The sequence below is a fragment of the Hetaerina americana genome, unplaced genomic scaffold, assembly GCF_022747635.1.
Source record: "Hetaerina americana unplaced genomic scaffold, ioHetAmer1.1.p SCAF_25, whole genome shotgun sequence".
In the NCBI taxonomy this organism is placed as follows: Eukaryota; Metazoa; Arthropoda; class Insecta; order Odonata; family Calopterygidae; genus Hetaerina; species Hetaerina americana.
Window position 1 is genome coordinate 3,652,265 of NW_027286819.1, and position 20,708 is coordinate 3,672,972.

The 20,708-nt window shown below is 43.1% G+C and overlaps 1 protein-coding gene across 4 annotated transcripts in view; it reads right to left on the reverse strand.

Moving 5' to 3' along the window:
• The window catches only part of LOC139689564 (lachesin-like), an 846,240-nt gene that overhangs the window by 384,445 nt on the left and 441,087 nt on the right, over positions 1 to 20,708 (reverse strand). For all 4 annotated transcript variants that reach the window (XM_071586723.1, XM_071586722.1, XM_071586724.1 and 1 more), the window contains one exon: positions 2,162 to 2,286. In XM_071586723.1, the coding sequence (XP_071442824.1) occupies positions 2,162 to 2,286 (125 nt within the window). The remainder of the gene's footprint in view (positions 1 to 2,161; positions 2,287 to 20,708) is intronic.

Consider the following 20,708-nt stretch of genomic DNA (forward strand, 5'->3'; position numbering starts at 1 on the left):
ATTTGAGATTAAGTCATTTTTTCCACGAACCATATTGGATCAAAATAGCAATATCCGACCACGGTAGGGGCAAAAATATTCGGATCATAATAAGTCTGGTTTGTATCCACCCCCTGCCATACACCCTAGCGGTGGCTTGCGGGGTACTAAAAATACAAAATGGAGCAATAATTCCGACGGAATTCAATTTTAAACAAAGACAGGTTGTATTTTACAAAGACACAATTTCGAAAGGTCGCAATATCTAAAATAGAAGGAATAAAAGAGTAATAAATATAAATTAAAGGAATACGCAAAATACGTAATGTTCGGATACCATTGATAAATAAACAGAGCTATTAAAAATAAGCTTAAAAATAAATGAAACGAATAACATATTTCTTGATTCAAGACGAAAGGATATTTGTTTCCAACTGGTTTCTTAACGACATCATGGAATTCCGTAAACATGAAACAAGGATGGAGAAAGACAACATCTTTGCCGTTTGAAAGCAGTCTATTTTCCCCCAGTTAAATTGTCCCCCAATGTTACTCATCACATTTTTCTTCTTAAAGAAACATTCTAGGCCCATGAACGTAGCGCGTTTCAACACGTTTAGGAATAACATTGTCCGACCGCGGTTGGGGTAAAAACGTTGTGGTCACAATTAGTCCGGTGTGTACGTCTCGTATTCATCTCCTGCCACATACCCCAGCGGTGGATTGAAGGGTGTTAAAAAATGCAAATAGAAACACGATGTTTGACACGATCTTAACAGCAGCTGGGCCGAGCTGGTCCAGAGACAAATAAATGGCTCGGAATGCTTTGTACGGCCTCGAGTGCAGCAAAGCTCTTCCCGCGGGAAGCGATCGTGCTTCTCCGGCTTACGACATGTGAATGCATACCAACACGTCCTAAAAGGAAGAGAAAATGAGAGACGAAATGTGGCGAACACTAAAAACAAGAGGGAAGAATGAGATAACATTTTGCTACGCATTTACACGCAACGTTTTCGTTTAATGAAAGAGAAATGTGGAATGGCAATGGTATTTATACTTCCCCTGCGGGACGGTATGTGTTGGAGAGTGAATGAAGTCTGAAGGTTTGGGGGAGGGGGGCAAAGGATTGGGGAGGGTGAGAGGGGAATCTTTCAAACGGCCGTCAGATGAGAGCGAGGCGGAGGAACAAAGGCAGAGCACGGGATGCAACGGAGGGGCGAGGTAGAGAGAGGAGCGGGGCAGGGAGGTGTCTCTTGGAATGGGAGGATTGAGAGGCAAAAGCGAAAGGAAAGAAAGATGGGACAATAGAGAAGATATTTGGGAACCTTTAGTCACATATAAATGTAAAAATGAGTACCAAATTCATAGCAAGTCTTCTATACAATGAAATATGTGTCCGTTAAAATAAAACGAAACTCGTAGCCCTTTTTACAAACATTAGTCTCAATTTCGAAATAATTCAAAACAAAGCACCGCCGGTTTCAAAAAATGAAATAAAAATAATAGTCTAATTCGCCTATCACAAAAAACATAGAACATCATCGTCTTTCCAAATTGAATATATCTTTAAAAATTGCAGAAGAGAATATACCAATGCAGACTGTGCATTGCATATATCGTTTAATGAACCACGTGGACAAAAGACGTTCAGAAATTGGAGTTCTCTATGCAAAATGCCCCATAGACAACAAGCTCAAAATAAAATACAGCATCCGATGAGGACAAATCATAAATAGATATGGAGGTTGTCTACACCAGACCAACCCCTGCTCTTTGTCTAGAATCCAAAATGAAGAAATTCAATTAGCATTTATTTTTAAAAAATATTTCACATGAATTAAATTTGATCAAATCATTTGATCTAACCTCTATCGATCAAAATATTACAACCCTCTTACATTTTAAACTTAAAAAAAAGCAAACTTTTTGCGATCATATTCCATTTAAAACAGCACTCCATAGGAAACCAGTGAAAGTTCTGGCACTTTCACCTGCTCATGGATGTGGCTCACACCATTGAATTTCTGCAAATATTTTTATCGCCCAGTCATGCAAATGCGTAGTTCTATTCCATCCGTCTCAACTCATTGAAAAACTCTCTTGATCTCAATCTTCCCATTATCCATTTTATTTTCGATTTCGTAGTGATTCCTATATCTCTCCATATTTGGCTAAGAATTACCTTGTAGGTGCCGAGGTTTTTCACGGAGCAGGCCAGTTTCACATTTCTTCCAGCAGGTACAGTGATGTTTTCAATCCCTTCGGAGAATTCGGGATCTTCAGTGGGAGTGGCTGCGACGGCCGTCACTGAAATAAGAAAGAGACCACCGATGAGATTAAACCGTATCGCTATACATAGAAGCTTCACTAAAATATATATTCTATAGAAAGTTATTTTACTTCCGGGCGTAAAACAAGAAATGGTATTGCAAGAGGTGACTAAGTTCTGTGTGGGCCTAAGCACAATAATGGAAATTACACATGTGAAGGTAAGATGCCCGTATTATTATATCAATTTTCAGAGAAGTGGTGAAAATCTTTTCACCAATAAAAATAAATTCGTAATTTAGTTAAGATATTTCTTCATATTGTTTAAACTTAACGTAGCACATCGAAAACACCAAAGCCTCTTTGCCTAGCGCAATTCTTCTACTTACGACCACACCACTTCGACCGCGTTGGTCCAAAACACTTCCGAGATACGTAAACTGTTCTACCTGCTCTAGTTTTTGCCCTCCAATTTTAATTTTTAGCTAACCCTTTTTCTTTCTAGAAAATCGCATAACCTTGGTTTTATTAATATTGATTCTCATCCCATACCAGTCGCACTGATTTTCCAATTCACTCAGCAATGCTTGCAACCCCTTAACTGACTGACAAACTAAAGCTTGGTCATCAGCAAACCTAACTGATTTTACGAATTCCCCGCCCACCTTCATTCCTACCTCCAGTTCTTCCCATTCCTCTTTAATGATTTCCTCCGCATACAGGTTGAACAGCAACGGTGATAATGGGCAACCCTGCCTTACACCTCTTCCTAACACTGCCCATCCGGTCTCCCCGTTCCCCACTTGCACCTGAGCAGTCTGAGACATGTACAGGTTGCGGATTAGCCTCCTTTCCCTCCAATTTATTCCTATTTTCTTCAATACACTCATTAGTTTTTCCGAATTCACTCTATCAAACACTTTTTAGAAATCTACGAGACAGGCAAATACCTCCTCGTTGTGTTCTACGAGGGTCATCCGGAAAGTAGTACCCGTTCGTGCCGCATGAAGTGCTGACGACGCGAGTAGCCGCTGGACGAGGTCAGATAGCTTCAGTGGCTTGTCTGCCTTCTCTGAGCCAAGTTGCGTGACGCTAGCATTGCCTGTGTTGTTTCTGTGATTGTTTACAATGTTTAAAAAAATTGAGAACGCCGCCAGTTGTGAAGTGAGGGCAGTGATTAAATTCCTCAATGCAAGAAACGTTCGCCCATGTGATATTCATCGCCAATTAAAGGAGGTGTATGGAGACAATGTAATGGACGAGTCGTCTGTTCGGCGGTGGTGTCGCAACTTCAACATGGGGAGGGGGAACACACACGACGATGAGCGTTCGCGGAGACCGCCTGTCATTACAGACCAACTGGTGAGCTCAGTTGACGAATTCGTGAGGAACGATCGGCGCGTCACAATTGATGACATCTGTGAGCATTTTCCCAATGTTTCTCGAACAATTGTTCATGAAATTGTTAAACACCATCTGCATTATGCAAAAATTTGTGCAAGATGGGTCCCTCGCGTATCTCAATGAGCTGGCGGCGAAGGACTATGCAGCAGGAATACAGAAACTTGTCACACGTTATGACAAATGCCTTAATTTGCTTGGAGATTATGTTGAGAAGTAGTTTAAAGTATCCTCTTTCAAATAAAATTTTTTATGTTTGTTAATATTTACTTTTGTGTCTTTATTTCACGAACGGGTACTACTTTCCGGATGACCCTCGTATATATACGAAATAAAGACACAAAAGTAAATATTAACAAACATAAAAAATTTTATTTGAAAGAGGATACTTTAAACTACTTCTCAACATAATCTCCAAGCAAATTAAGGCATTTGTCATAACGTGTGACAAGTTTCTGTATTCCTGCTGCATAGTCCTTCGCCGCCAGCTCATTGAGATACGCGAGGGACCCATCTTGCACAAATTTTTGCATAATGCAGATGGTGTTTAACAATTTCATGAACAATTGTTCGAGAAACATTGGGAAAATGCTCACAGATGTCATCAATTGTGACGCGCCGATCGTTCCTCACGAATTCGTCAACTGAGCTCACCAGTTGGTCTGTAATGACAGACGGTCTCCCCGAACGCTCATCGTCGTGTGTGTTCCCCCTCCCCATGTTGAAGTTGCGACACCACCGCCGAACAGACGACTCGTCCATTACATTGTCTCCATACACCTCCTTTAATTGGCGATGAATATCACATGGGCGAACGTTTCTTGCATTGAGGAATTTAATCACTGCCCTCACTTCACAACTGGCGGCGTTCTCAATTTTTTTAAACATTGTAAACAATCACAGAAACAACACAGGCAATGCTAGCGTCACGCAACTTGGCTCAGAGAAGGCAGACAAGCCACTGAAGCTATCTGACCTCGTCCAGCGGCTACTCGCGTCGTCAGCACTTCATGCGGCACGAACGGGTACTACTTTCCGGATGACCCTCGTATATATGTATGTATATATATATATATATATATATATATGTATGTATGTATGTATATATATATATATATATATATATATATATATATATGTATATATATATCAATAATATATGATATGCATAAATAATCTTGCATTACTTATTGTGTTACATCTATTTTTATGCAAATAAAAACCAAGAGATTTCATACTTATTCAACAATGAAAACGAAAAAAAACTTGATGCAAAATTAAATCGTATATAAAATGCAAATTTTACTCCTTGAAACGAGAGATTATAGAAATAAATTTTTGAAATTTAGATAAACTAAGTAAATGTTGAAATAGAAACTGGTTGGCATTTCACAAGGTCGAAGCGAAGCCAAGCAGGGGCAGCAAAAACTAGAGTTAGAACATTCATTAAACAGCAAGGAACAAACAATAAATACAGATGGCAGGGAGATTAGGGTAATTTAAAGGATTCATTGGTGATACATCATTAATTTAAGTACGAAATGCGTGTTATTCCTTATTAAAATCTTTGTTGCACCATATAGGATCCGTTGCTGTGCAGCATTCAATTGCGAGGCTAAATAAATTATCCACGATTGCATATGCTCTATATTTGGGAGGCGGGGCGGGATAGCGTGGCGGAGAAGCGGTTGGTTGGCTTTCATATATTTTAGTCACCAAGCAGTGAAACGAAACCACGGCGACAATCACCGTCTACATTAATATTCCATTCAATTTCCTTCGTCCACCTAGACAACCGCAACCCCACTCGGATCATTCGTTGTATCTCCCCATCGCCAAAATTAAGCTATGCCCACTAGGAAGCAATCCACTCAGAGTGACCAATAACATTGCATCCGAATCCTGGGAGTCATTCGATTGGGTGATTTTGAAGTCGATTCACTCGAATCAGACGCAACCAATCGGCCCAAGGTAAAAATGTTACACACTTGATAAAACTGACCACTACACGGGTACAGTTTAACGGTCCAACTCCTAGTCAAATGTGTAGAGTTATTATTACTGGAACCATAAGCTGAAAATATTTAAAGAACATTTTTAGAACAATATAATTAGTATCCCGTCTCAGCAAACGGAATATATAACGAACTGTTGAAATGGTGCATAAATTCCCTCCATGATAATATTAGCAGAATTAGTTGAATGGCTGTTCATTGAATATCCATTCGGCATAGGTTCCTTAAATTAGCGCGCCCTTCGTCCTACATGTAGAAGAGTACATATTGAATCACTCAAAGCGGATGGAAAGCATGGTCACTGGAAATGCTCGAGACTAGTGATTGAGGAACGTTACTTTGGATTCCTTGAATAGGGGATTTAGTCCATTCTTCTTGTAATATTTGTAGCCTAAAATAATGAATACAAGGCCATAAAATACTTCATGATTTATAAGATGAAAATTATATTTCAACACACCCACACACACACATAGTTTGTATCAAAATTATCGGATAAAAGTTTTGGAAAGATAGATTTATTTCACAAAATTTTACTCTTCAATATTCTTCAATCATTGCGTCCCGTCGCGCCGACGTCCCGACTTTGGCCAGTGGCTTTTCCACGACTTGAAGGCTCCATGGTCGGCGGATAAGGTCCTCAAGGTTACAAGTGCAAGCTTTTTTGACGGCACTTGAGTCCCACGGTGGTGTCCTCGCAAGCACTTCTGTCTTGCTTTAGCCACAGGCCAAGGTGTCAGGCAACCAACAATTCCGTCGCTTTACGAAATCTCGACTCACGAAGTCGCTTTGGCGCGGTAGGCGAGGCCTCCTCGCCGGTAGCAGAAGGCCGTCGAGTGGTTTGCGGTGCCGCGGGAGCAGCAGCTCTGCTACCACACACGCCGGGATACATGCACCACCACTGCACGCGCACATGCGCAATGCCACCGTTCGAGTTCCTATGAAATTTATATTGAGCTCCGGGCCTCCTCTGGCCAACATCCGGCCATTTCTTAGAGGTCAACGGAAGTCGAGACGCTCTTGGCTGGTTGTTTTGGTGCCGAAATCTAAATTATAATCGTACCATGCTCACTCGGAACAACGATGCGAATAATCAAACAAGGTGTCCTCAAAAAGTAAGGTGACTTTACATTTTTATGAAAAAATGTTTATTTATTCTTCAATATTCATCAAGTTGTCTCCTTCAAAGTAATCCCCCCCACCAGATATAATTCACTTGTGCCAACGCTTTTTCCAATCCTCGGAGCAATTCTGTTAAGCACTTCTTGCTATAGCCTTGAGCTCTCCCAGCGATGCAGTCTTCATCTCCTCAAGCGTTGCAAATCTCTGTCATTTCATAGGTCTCTTCAGTTTTGGGAACACGTAAAAGTCACATGGGGCCACATCCGGTGAATATGGTGGCTGAGGCATTATTATTGCGGTGTTAGTTTTAGCCAAAAAATCTCTCAGGAGCAACGATGAGTGAGCTGGTGCATTATCGTGATGCAACGGCCATGAATTATTTTTCCACGATTTCGGACGTTTTTCTCGAATTGCTTCTCGCAAACGGCGTATAACTTAAAAATAATACTCCTTATGGATCTCACGACGTTGTGGTAAGAACTTCTGATGCACTACGCCCGGGTAATTAAATAAAATATTGAGCAAAACCTTGACGTTTGATCGAACTTGCGAACTTTTCCGGTCTTGGTTCTTCCATTGGGACGATTGGGCTTTGGTTTCGACGTCATAGCCATACACCCATTATCCATCACCAGTTTTGATCCTTTTGGGCAAACCATGGTCATCATTGACGCCATGCAACAGTTCCTGAGCGATGCTCATGCGACGGTTCTTCTGGTCAAAATGAAGCAGTTTCGGAACGAACTTCGCTGACACACGCATCATGCCCAAAACATCCGAAAACATTGCATGACTCGAGCAAACCGATATGCCAACATCCTTAGCAACTTTTATAATAGTGATTCGATGATTTTCCGAGAGAATTTTCATCACTGCTTCAACGTTTTCATCTGTTGTTGACGTGGAGGGGTGTTCAAAGCGAGGTTCGTCATTGGCATACCCTCGGCCATCTGGGAAGATCTTTTACCACTTATAAACATTTTTTTACTCAGAGCACACTCACCGCATGCTACTGTCAAAATTGCAAGTGTTTTAGAGCACTCAATTCCATTTTTTACACAAACTTTGATGCAAATTCTTTGGTCCATTTTTTTATATAGCAGAAAATCGCAGAGCACACCAAAACACGTCTAACACTTGTATCTGTCAATAAAAAACTAAATATACTATATCATTAAAACAGTGAACATATATTAGGGACATGTGTATCAAAACAACTAAACCAAAAACATCGAATATCCAATGAGTGTTTCCTGCGAAATTTGAAAGTCATCTTACTTTTTGAGCACACCCCGAACGAAGATAGAAAACAACTCAAATTTCATTCTTGATCATTTGGTATCAGGATATTTTAACTTGTAAGAGAAAAAAGCTGTTCCGACCCGACCGTCAAGCAGTTGGTTTTTTGCTATGAGCACTCCTGCCTGACTGCACGCTGAAAGCCGGGGGAGTCAAAACTCACCCTCCGCTGGGACGACTGGCTTAGCCATGTTGCTGACTGAATGTCTCGCTGACAAAAGGCTCTCTCGCGGTCGCTCTTCTCTCCCTATTGGGCCGATCGACAGATTGATTGCTCGATCGTTCCACATCTTGCTGAATGGGCTGGCCAAGTGGAGACATTTCAGCAAGAAAGAAGTATCTAGTCCCGAACATACGCCCTCATCATGACTAGTCGATCGTCCATGCCGAAAGCAGATGCAAACTCTTCTCGCTTTTGCAGTGCAGACAAAGCGGTGTTCGCAACGCGAAGCTGGTACATTTGATGTGGATTGAAGTTCTCTCTCTTTCCTTGCTTTGAGTTCATTCAGCCTGGCATCGTGTGATGCTCATTTCTTCTGCACCTCTCTTCCTTCTTCACCAGAGAATATTAATGACGAAAATAAAAAAGTGCATAGCCAAGAAGTGCATGAAAATGACACGGTTTTAATTAGGATGTTGAAAGTAACCGAATATGTTACCTCAAAATGAATCCGGCTCGCCCTTCGGCGTACCACGACTGAGGGGCCTTCATCGTGAATGCTAAGTGGAATAGTTGTTCCTTTTTCACTTCTCATAGGGGACCTTAATCGGACAAATTGTGTCAAAATGTTTATGTTTTCGGGCATGCTGCAAAGACTTGGGAATATCGGGTAAAACATTTAAATATATGGTCAGTAAAATTTTGAGAAATAATAGAATTAAGGCATTCAGGGAAACGCATTACTGTTTTGGTCTGGATCCATTTTGAAATGCCAGCTTCCGGCAAATAAATGATTTTTACGATTTCGTAAATGAATTGTTCATCCGGTATGATGTGCTGCATGACTAACTTATACATATTTGTTGAATGTCCTTCTGAGATGATCTGTTATTTAGTTGGTCTGATATTTTGATTAATTTAGGCACGAAAAGAAAAAAATACGCACTTGTATACCTGACAGGATGATTGCATTCATCTCGGATTTAAAAGAGCCGTGATTTTTCTAATAATATTACACGTCAATTAGAATCGATCAGAACATAGGGCTTGAGCAATGTGAGTTTAAAGAATGACGCTGTGCATAGTTGTGTATTAAAAGTACTCAAAGCACGTAACAACACTGCGCTGGTAATGCTGGTGTCAATCATTTTCACCTTTTTTTTTGGCCCGTAAAAGTATTGAATTCACGAAGCACAGAAGGGAGGGGCAGGATGACATTCCTCGGCTGTTGACTGCTCCTTTTGCTGCCAGAGGGCGAGTGGATTTGAAAGAATACATCCAACGAGATCGATTCGATTCAAGCCATAATGAGATCATCGATTCAACGGCAATCATTTGAAGGTTTCGATTTCAACGGTCGCAATTTGGTCGAATCGATCGCATGTCAGGTATCCCCCCCCCATTCCTCCCACATACGTGCGCATCCAACGCTGATCTCCACTTCCCTCCAAAGCCCAAGAACACACGCACGCCGACTCCCATCCGTCTTCCGGGCGAGGTGACGCTCCAGACAGCCGGAATGGGCAGAGCGTTTGTCTTCTCCCCCCGCCCCCGACACCCGCCCGCCGTCTTCTCGCGCGTCCCCCTCCCCCAGCACCACCGCCCGCGCGCCCCCCTTGCGACGGAACTAATGCACTTAATAAGGGAGGACCAATTCCCCCCTCCCTTTCACCGTTTACTCCTCCCTCCCGCCCCCCTGAACCCCGATTCCATTCCCTTATCCCTTATTCCAATCTTACGTCTCTCCGTCCTATTTATTTCCCTCTTTCTCATTTTTCTCCGGTTCAAGTATTTTTTGCGCACAGCGACTTCCTACCCCACGCCTTTTTTGTTTCATTTTCTCTCTCTCTCCAGAAGATATGAAGACACTCGTGCAGTCAAAAATTTTCCGGTCCATAACGTTCCCCAATTCTATCTCCCCCGCCCCCTTTCAGCCTTCCTCTGGGGCCATCAGCGCGGCAGGAGGGGGGAGGGAGGAATGAGAACGGGTGCTCGTCCCGGCGGTGGACGGAAGGACGAGAGGCCTATCAAAGGGAGGAGAGAGAGAGAGCGTCCGTCCTCTCCTTCTGGACGGACGGCGAGGGCTTCCACTCCCCTGTGCCGGCCCCTCCTCCCTCCCCCGACCTGTTCTCCCGCAGGATGGATTGCTCCTGCCTCCCCCGCCCCATCTCCACACCTCGCCACCCCCCATACCCTTTTAATTATTGCCAATTGGTCCATCCCGTCCGCAGAGTGGCGGGTGCGTGTGTGATGGGGGCGAAAGGGGGGTGGGTGGGTGTAGGATGCTGCTGGAGGACGGCGGCCCATCGGCGGCTGAAACTTTTGAACTAAGAATTACGGGTGGGGGTGGCCAAGACGAGGTGATTCGGCGAGGCAATCCATTCCTGTTATCCACGAGAGTGGCTAGGCGGGGGGGAGGGGGGTTATGGATGTCCCCATGAAGGGGAACGTGAATGCGAAAGTTTTTTATGTCGAGAGCAGAGGTGATGTTTTCTTCCAAAAATGCCTACCGCCTGCACGAAGTAGCCGCCACAGCATCTGCAATGGCGAAAGGTATTAAAATGGGTGATTGACTTTATTTTGAAGCTTCTTGTCGTCAAATTTTAAAATGCTTAAACACAGGCAAAGTTTTTTAAGTGGGCTTTAACCTCGTGGACTGTGGCGCGTTGTGCAAGACTACGAATACCTGTGAGATTGTATGTACGGTATTTCGTCACAATATCTTGTTCATATAAAGTCCCCAAAATCACGGAAAGTAAGAGGACGCCTCTAAAGCGTAACTGGTTAAAGCACTCGTCAATAAGGATTGGAAATCATGGTACGGGGGATGACTTCCTATTTGTGATTTTCACAGACATTAAATGAAGCTCAAAATATTTTTTAAAAGTGCCTACCACCTCTGGCGTAAGCCCTAGCGATCGTTCCTATAAAAAATAGCATAATTTTAAGCGCAGAAAACCCGCTGCCCTTCACTTAATATTTCACCTCAAATTATTGTTAGTCACTGTCAAAGAAATGCGGCCGATGGTATCACAAGGGAGAGCATTGAGGGGAAACGTGCGAACGGGGCAAGTTAAGATTCAAGTGAGCACAGCCATCAATTCCAACCGAATGGCGCAGAGAATTTGAATTGTAGCCAAACAAATTAACAATGTTAATAAACGAAATACCATGAAAAAATCTTCAAAAACTGAATTAAAAACCAGACCATATATAGAATGTGTTGCCATTCTAACGGAGACATAAGAAAGATCCCCGTAAACTCTGATACAGGCATAATAAACCAAAAATCTATTTTGTACGGAAAAGAGGGAAAATTGTACCAACAGGATAAACGGTCTTCATTTGGTTTGAAAGAGTCAGCTGAAAATCACCTCTGCTCCTAAACTCCCGCCTTTGCATTAAACCCCACGAATAATTGAAGTAAGCAGAAGATATCACGACAGTCAACTTCTACCCTAGAAAAATCACCAAGATCATGTTTCTTCTCAGGCCCCGTGTAATTTATTTGGCATCTCACATTTCGCTGCGATTGAAACCTCGTGAACAGCCAATTTCATTTATAATGATACTACGTGTAATCTATCCACATGAGTAATATTTCCCCCTCTATAAATAATCAAATGAGGCTAATTTTAGAATAGTACCAATACACCAGGGCCGATTTTCTCAACATTTTTATATTCACCCTCATGAAATATCCAATGAATTTCATAAATCGCTCCCAATATAGTTTTCAAGATTGGAGTTCCCCAAACCCGTAATTATATCCTTTCAGCTTATTGCCCTTTAAAAATCACTGTGAAGCCGTTCTTTCGTTTCCAGACGAGCTTGCCGAACGCCGTGGATTGGCAAAGGGAATGAGCCGCAAAATATATCTCACACGCTCGAGGCCCCCAGGAGGTCTCTCAACCATCGCCGTACCCCCCCCCCCTCCTGCCCCTCCCCCGTTCCGCACCCTTCGAAGCCCGCCCCCGACGCCCGTCGACTCCAAACTCAATTAGCTGATTTCGATGGCGAGACGTTTCGAGGGGGCGTCGGGGTGCCAGCGAGTATCAGGGAGAAGGGGGGGAGAGGAAGGAGGCGAGATGAGGGGGGAGACGCCAAAGGTGAGGAGGAGGAGAAGACTGTGATGGAGGGGCCGAAACGTAGTTTTCCGGGGGATGTGAAGGAAGGGAGAATATCACTCTCTTAGACGGCGTTTCAAGCCATTCCTCCGGCCCTGGTCCCTCCGCCCCAAAACCACCCCCTTCCGTTGTTCTGTGAATCGATGGCACGAGGGGGAGGCGGGGTTTAGTAAATGGAGAGGGGGCTGGGGGCGCGAAGGGAGGGTGAGGAATTCCCGCGTGACTAGGCTTTAACGGGGAGGGGGGATGGGGCGTGGCAGGAGAGGAGCCGGGATACGGGAGGGGGTGCACCCCCCGGGGAGGACGGGTGACGACGTAAAACGTCGGAGAGACAAGATGGGTGCAAGGGGTGAGAGCGGGTATTGTTCTCTGAAAGGAGGAGAAATATACAAAAGGAATCCAACGTGCGCACACACGCACACACGCGCGCACGCACACACGAGTGCGCCATCAAAGCAGTGATAGGAGACATGGAAGCATTGGCCCACATGAGCGAGGAGAGAATCGAAGGGAAAGTGCTGTGAATCCATTATCAACAGGGTGATAAAATACGTAGAAACACGACAGGAATAGTACAAAAAATGCTTTTTGCGGCAATAAGAAATTACTTTAACCCTAGTCGTGAAAATAGCACACGGCATCAGTTCAATTTTTAATATAATTGTCCGCAAGTTACCAAATTTAATGAATTCAATGAGGTAAACTGAGAAAAAAATGACTTGTCAAAAACTGCTCGTTTATCAGGCGGATTTGTTTCGGTTAAGACCAGATATTGTGAATAATAGAGGAAATATTATGTTTACCAAAATTTCAGTATAATATTATTGACTTTGAAATGAACGTCCAACTTACATCCCAATCCTAAAAGGGCTCGCTCGTTTCACTATTGCTTTTCCTTGCCTCGTATCGATGACCGGTATCTCGTATGTACGAGTACACTTCCGTGCATATTCAATCTTATGAAATGCTGTATTCGTTCAAATAGCGTTGACCACGCATGGAATCAATTCATGACTCTGAAATAATTCTATATCTCTGAGGTAATGGTTTGAAGACATTGAACAATTTTTTTAAATGAAATGAATCCCAATTCGAACGATAAGTCCCAAATAGGGCGTATCTTCATTTATTCATACATGTCATTACAATTTACTAATATTATATCCAATTGCCAAGAAATGTGTTCCTTTGTCCATAGTTATACTGAATTCTTACGATTTGGTAACGTCCCTATTTTTCGTACCTTGATTATTAAATTTTAAATCTAAAATTTTTTATCCTCTATTTTCATACATACGTACCTCGCATAAAACGTACAACAGCTGTTGCAATTTTTTCCGGTCAAAAATTGAGTGACCATACCATTACCAGGCAATATCACTTCTACATGTTTCTTGACTCAACAATCATTATAGGACGTACGGTGATGATAGGAATCATCCAGAATATCCACGGAAAATGATGACAAAAAATACGCATGCATTAAAAAAATGAATAGTATAAACAACCACTGTTTAAAAATTAGTCGGACTAGCTGGGAACTAACCATCGTCACTTAGATGACAAATTTATATCCCTTAAAAAGAATGAACCCTAATAAAATATCGTCTTAACAGAGTAAAGGCAATGAATAAAAAACGAAATGTAATAGGTATTCCCGTCCAATTGCGACAGCGTTGGACTAGATGAATGATTTGACTCTCAGAGTAAACAACATGCCGCGCTTGCAAGAAATGATTGAAGTTGGAGTGAGAGAAATAAAAAAAATGAGTAACCTCATCCAAACCACACGAACGTTCGACATGAAGCAATGCGTGAAGTGCAACCAGCTATATAGATATTTCATATCAACATACATTTGGCGCAGCAAGTGAGTTGGGACTAGCCTGTTGCAATAACTGAGAGAACCCACTTAAATAATCCTATTGAAAGCGGCATGTAACCCCTCGGTCACGACGTTGACCGGCTGTAGCGGGTAAGAACGGGGTTGAGCCCGTGTGCAACACGACAGTGAATGCGGAGGAGAGACCGTGATATCGGAGGCGCCAAGGAGAATGCAGTAAAAGAAAGGGCACATATTATCACGGCCAAATTTTGAAGGTACAAGAAATGGGGGGGGAGAAGAATGGAATGGAGCGCAAAGGGATGGCAAAAAAACGTGAGAGTGATAGGGGAAGAGCGAAGAAGAAAATGAAGAAAGGTAAGGCAAAAAGCCCCGTCCGGAGTGATCATCGGAGGGAGAGAGGGGATTGGGGGAAAGGCGGTCAAGGGAGATGGAGGCAAACGGCCCTGGGTCTCAGATCCAATTTATCCCTTAGGAAGTCGGGGAGAAGAGCCATGGAGCGGAAAATAAGGAGCAAATATATTTAACATGAATACATTTTTTTTAAATTACGGAGGCATCGGTTAATGAAACACAGTTTACGATAAGGGGAACGTTGTATCCAAGTAATACTATTATTACACTTTGATCGGAGAAGCAATTTAAACCTGATAAAAATTTGCATTTATATTTTTAAGTGTAATAATGGTCGAATATTCTCCTCATTCCATTGATTCAAAAATCTCTAAATGCACCCAATAGCAAACACCTCTCCTTGGGTAAATCTGCAAACCTGACTAAGTATTGACGCGGAGTTGGTCGAACTGGATAACGGGATAACGTGTCATCGCCAAGTTAAAAGATGAAAACAAAAACTACAAAAAATATTAGTTTACACGTACACCATTGGTTTTTCTATTGATTATATTTAATACTGAATCAAAAATTATCCTTCCATTCTTTCTATCAATGTATTTAATTGAGATATAAATAAAATATTCGCAAAACACTTTCCTTTCCGAAATTAAATAAAACAAATTTTCTGCATAGATATGAATATCGGCCGAGTTAGTCTCGATGGTGGTGATTGAGCTCGTCAGCCAACTCAAAGGTCGCGAGTTCGAGACCCATCTCGGGATTATGGTCGTCGTATCAACTCCGTTGAGTTCAGCCCCTGGAAAACCTCAAATAACAAGTCATAGGCTTAACCCAAGGGGCAAATGGACCACCAAAGACGTGCGAATAGCAAATAAAGTTATCATTGGAAAGCCATTGATAAAGAAATGCCAAATGTAAAATATTTTACAAAAGTAACAGCTGAGACGAAGGCCTAGAATTACCAAATTTTGTAATGAAGTGCTCGTTAAGCTGCTTTTCAATGATTCTAGAAATAACGTAGACCAAAAACAAGAAAAAACTCCAGCTATATACTATTCGTGGTGAAATCTAAAAATGATATAAAAGTTCCCATGCAGCTAAATAATGCCTCGCAGCCTTACAAATGGAACGTCGGAGTGAAGAATAAACACGGACATTTTATTCAGAACTCAAGTGGCAAGGTGTTACGGTGATTAATGGCGGGCGAGGATGGGTTCAAATCGGTATTCGGGGCCGAGGGAAGAAAAAGCATTTCTCAGCTCGAACCAAGGAGAGGGGACTGAGGCGCACGGCCATCGCACCCCTCTTTAGGCGACGTTATCATTGAGGACAAGGGAGAGGGGCGAATGTTGGAGAGGGAAACGAAAGGTTCTTTCCCTAGAGTTCTGTTTGCATTGACTAATACCCTTATATCCTTTCCTCTCGCTCAAAACAATCTCCTTCCAGACGGTCCTTTCCGTTCGTCCCCTAAGCCCCTCCCTCCCCCGGCCGAACTCCAGCACCCCTGCGCTCCATCCCGCCCTCGCGGCGGCTTCTCCCCACCATTTTCGTCCGCGGTGATTACATATCTTCTTTCCTTCAACCGCCCCCGCCCCTTCCCTCCCTTGCCTTCCCCAACCCCCAACCCCCTCCTCGCAAAGCTCCCCCCTTCCCTCTCGTCTCCAGGAACCCGAAAAAATAGTCATTGACTAAAAACGAATAAAACCGTTTTTTGTCTTATTGTTTTCCAACCCCTTTCCGCCCCTCGGCTGTTTATTCCCTCTCATCCCCCTTGGCGTCTCCCCTCGCCACCATTACCCTTCCCCACTCATCCCCTTCCGCCAAAACCCCGTCATAATTTCGCCTCGAAGGAAGCGCCAATTGGGAAATGTGAGGAAGCAATCAGCGATCGCTGGAGGCCTCTAAATCCACCGCGAGACAAATTTACAGGCATTTAAACCGGACAAGGGAAATCTGACGCGGACACTTCGAGACTCGGTGTGAAAGAGCGAAGCGTGATTTACGCGCAAATATTTCATCATCAGTGCGCAGGAGTCATGAGAACGCAGAGATGAGCACGGAATAAATCGGTTGACAAACTTGGAGATTACAGCTCCTCCCCCACCCTTTCCATGAACACCAATAAATGTTTACGGATTCTTCCTCTAAAATTCCATTTCCAGGGATTTTAAGCAAAACTAGTCACACTTAGTACTTAGCCTAGAGCCATTTGGTGAAATCGCATCAGGTTTCCCAGAGAGAAAATGAATACCTATAAAGTGTATAAATCTAGGTAATTTATTAAATGCTGAACCTCTTCGGTCCCTTTCCTCAGATCCACCTAATATTTTGTGCTAACCTCTTCTCGTGGAGCAATTCTGTTCCCTTGGATGGATTAGGGGGAAAAAATTTCGCGCCTCGACTTTCCGTTTCCTCCCTCTTTTTCGGTCTCCCCTCCTCGCCCACCCTCCGAGGAGAATTGAAATAGTTCTCGCGACTAGCTTGATGAAACTTGTTGAGTAAATCCGCGTAAAAACGACCTCGCTCGAGCTGAATATTCACCCGGATATGCATAAATCCCTGGCGGGGAAAGATCGCACTCCGCCTAAGGATTTAATGCCCTTAAGTGCGGAGAATTTTTGAGGGCGCAATTTTTGCAAGAGGCGAGAAGCTTACAGCGGAGGTAGAAAAAAAAACCACACGGGGAATGCGAGCGGAAGACGGGAAGACAAAAGCAGCGAACGAAGGAAGGGCTGGAGGGTGAGGGGGTGGGGAGGGTCAGAGGGCAGGAGGGACTGGGAATAAGGGAGTGTGGGAGAGAGCTGGTCTTAATGAAGAAGGAAACAGTACCCGCGCGTGATAAGCATGCATTTCTCACGCACATTGCGTAACTGAACACACTAATAATATCATTATTAATAAAAAACGATTCTCCTGTTTTCTCTCCATTATTATTATATGCATAAGTAAACGACTGTTTTCTTTAAATTTTTAAAAGCAGAGTTCAGCGGAGGGGGGCTAGATTTGTAGAAAATTGTTATGACCAACTCAGTAGCGTAACTACTTTGCTAGAAAATTTAAGCTGGGATTTCCTTACGCAGCGGCGTTTACAATATAGATTAAACTTATTAAAAAACATTTAAAGATGGGTCCTTTTGCGATGACATCGAGAACATAATACGAACCCCAACGTATTACGGGCGGAGGGATCACGAATATAAGATTAGAGAGATTGACTGCAAGACTGAATTAAGTGAATTGAGGTTTAAATGGTCATTTTTTCCAAGAGCAATAAGAGACCAGAATGCTTTTAATCGAAATCCCCCAGGAGCCGGCTCGACATAATAAGTATTAACCTACAAGATAGGAACTGCACATATATATTTGTTACATAAAATAGCTCCATTATCTGTACTCCGATATAGAATATACTCTGGGGAGAGATGTACAGTAATTGCAACATTTGGGCCTACAATTTACGTTACAACATCCATTAAAGTCAAAAAATTCAACAACCACATAACCTATCAAAACTGTGGTTAGCAACCTAGTAAAATAAAACTTGCATGGGACTTTTTGATTCCCATTCAATTGCAATTTGATTTCACTTAAGATATTTTATTTAAATGCCAAGATATAGGGGCAAAATATCGTCTTTGCAAATGAATATGAAAGGGCCGTTATGTTCGCAGTGTGAAGTGATCACACGTTGAAATGAAGTCTAAATAAGTTGATAATTGTATAAATGTCTAGAAAAATTAGCCCAGGTCATATACACTAAATAAATGAAATACTCAACAAGTTAAGGAAGAGATTACCTTAAATTGGAATTCTGAAATGCCTACCATTTTACTTGTCGAACTCTTAGAATACACTTCCATCACTTCAAAGCGTAGACCATTCTGATAATTACATGACGAACGGCATGCAGCACTTATTTTTTACATCTGCAAATGTATTTCATGCACAACATATTGAATAAAGAATGGCGGAGTAGGGAAAACCAGTGGCAGAGACTACTTTTTTTCAAATGTTAAAACCAAACGTAGGGCACCTGAATAAAATAACAATATTATATTTTCCTTACACCAGGTTAAAATTTAATTGTGCAAAAAATTGCCTTTAAAATTGAACCCCATGCACACTTTTATATTTGCTTCATTCCGTGATAATCTAGCAAAAATAGGTTTACACAGGGTGAACTTGTTTGAAGAAACGGCGCGTAGATAAATTCCCTAAGTTGAGGTAGCCATAGAGGGAAGGGAGAGAAGGAGCAAGGATCCGCAGAGCATTCTATTCAGGAGCGGAAAAAAAGGCAGAGGCCACATTCATGGGTAGAGTCCGAGAAAAATAAGGATTTGCTGGACGTTGATGGGCGCGCGGGGGTCTATAGTATCTGTCGGGAGCAGAGGATAGTCCTGGAGGGACGGGGGGGTGGGGGTTGGGGGTTGGGGTGGGGGGAATGGGAGAATGGAGAGAGGGCGGAAGAGAGAGTGAGAAGAAGTGGGAAGTGGGCAAAAAAGAAAACGAGGGAAGAGGCGGAGGGAGGGGTGCGACGGGGTGAAGATTTTTACGAGTGCAGAGGGTGTGGGAAGGCAAAGCGGTTTTGGGCCGCGATTTGAAGGGAGGAAAAAAGCGAGAAGGCGGTGGGGGCGAAGGAGAGGTTGGGGAAAGACAAAGCTTTCGAGCGGAGTGGCTGGGGTGCACTGGGGGGCGGGGACTAGGGCCGAGGGAAGGGGCGAGGAGACTTATAACGGCATTAAGGAACGGAAACTGGGCGACAATTAAAAGGACGGGACTGAGGAATAGCGTGGGGGAAATGGAGAGAAAAAAGGCGAGCAAAAAACACAAAAAAGGGGCATTAAAAGGAGTCAACGTTTGGATTTCCTGGCCTTTTGGAACCCCGTAATTCCGGCTCCTCTCCTCGCCTCCTCTGCTCCCCCCCACTCGGCTTCTCTCCCCGCCCCGCCCCCACGGCCACGGGCCACCTGAGAGTACAGGACGCGGCCCCCGGGAAGCCCACCGGAGGCGGGCGGCCAGAAGAAAGGAAGGGAAGAAAGATTGGGAGTGGGTCTCCTGATATTGCAGGGAAGAGGGATTGGGGGCGGAGGGGTGGCGGCTCCTCGGGAGGGACGGGAATCGGGGACGGGGCAGGGAGCGAAATTAGTGGAGTGGGGCGAGACGGAGGACGGAACGTCTCGAATGATTAATCTAATGAGAGATAAAGGTAATTGGATACATCCAGTCCACAGGGTCCGACTGGAGAGTTCATATTTTATATGAATGAACAAAAGTTTTTACCCAATTAGTAATGTTTTTGCTCGTGGCGCCCCCTCGGTGTAACACAGCTCGTCATAAATTTGCGTTCGAAGTGAATGCTTAAAAATTAATTTTCACTTAAAAGAGTGCCTCATCAGGGGGATGATACAAATTGGAGTTAATTTTTATTTCATGATTAAGAGACTCCAGAAGGAAAGGAGACATTTTCCGAAGGTACAGTTATTATTTCTTTAGTTCATAAAGTATATGGAAGCATGGTTAAACGAAGTTCAGATTTATAAGCCATCATTTCCATAAGTACGTGTATTGATATCATATTGTAAAATAACTAGGCTTTATAAAGTACATTAAATATTTTGAAGTGCGGGTAGAAGTGCGGATTGGCGATTTCAATCAAAATGATTTTATCAGGGCATACAATATTGTGAATCGGAAGTGGTTTTCTTAAAAACTGATTCTTCAAGTAATGTTTGCTTCTTACCAATGGGATATTTACGGTTTTCTTTTAGAATCGTGATCACAAAAACCGGCATTTTGTAAAAAGCTTTGTTTCTTTCTCTCCATTGAATAAGACTCGCTTTCGCACGCACCGCAGGAGGTGATTCAAGCACCTCAGTCACTGCTGCGGCATCGCCCTCAGTCTCGCTGAATTCTCTTAAAGGTGAAATGCTGGCAGATTTTTTAGCTGATTCACCTATTGCTAGTAGGATACTGGTAGCAGTACGGAGCTGTCAACGGCTGGAGTAATTACACTGCCTATGTCACTGTTCCCATCGACGACCAAATAATAGCTAGGTGGCAAAATGCCAATGCCCACACTACTTCCCGTTTACCGCTGACTGCTTTTTCGGCATCATTGTCCATCAAATCTGAATCAT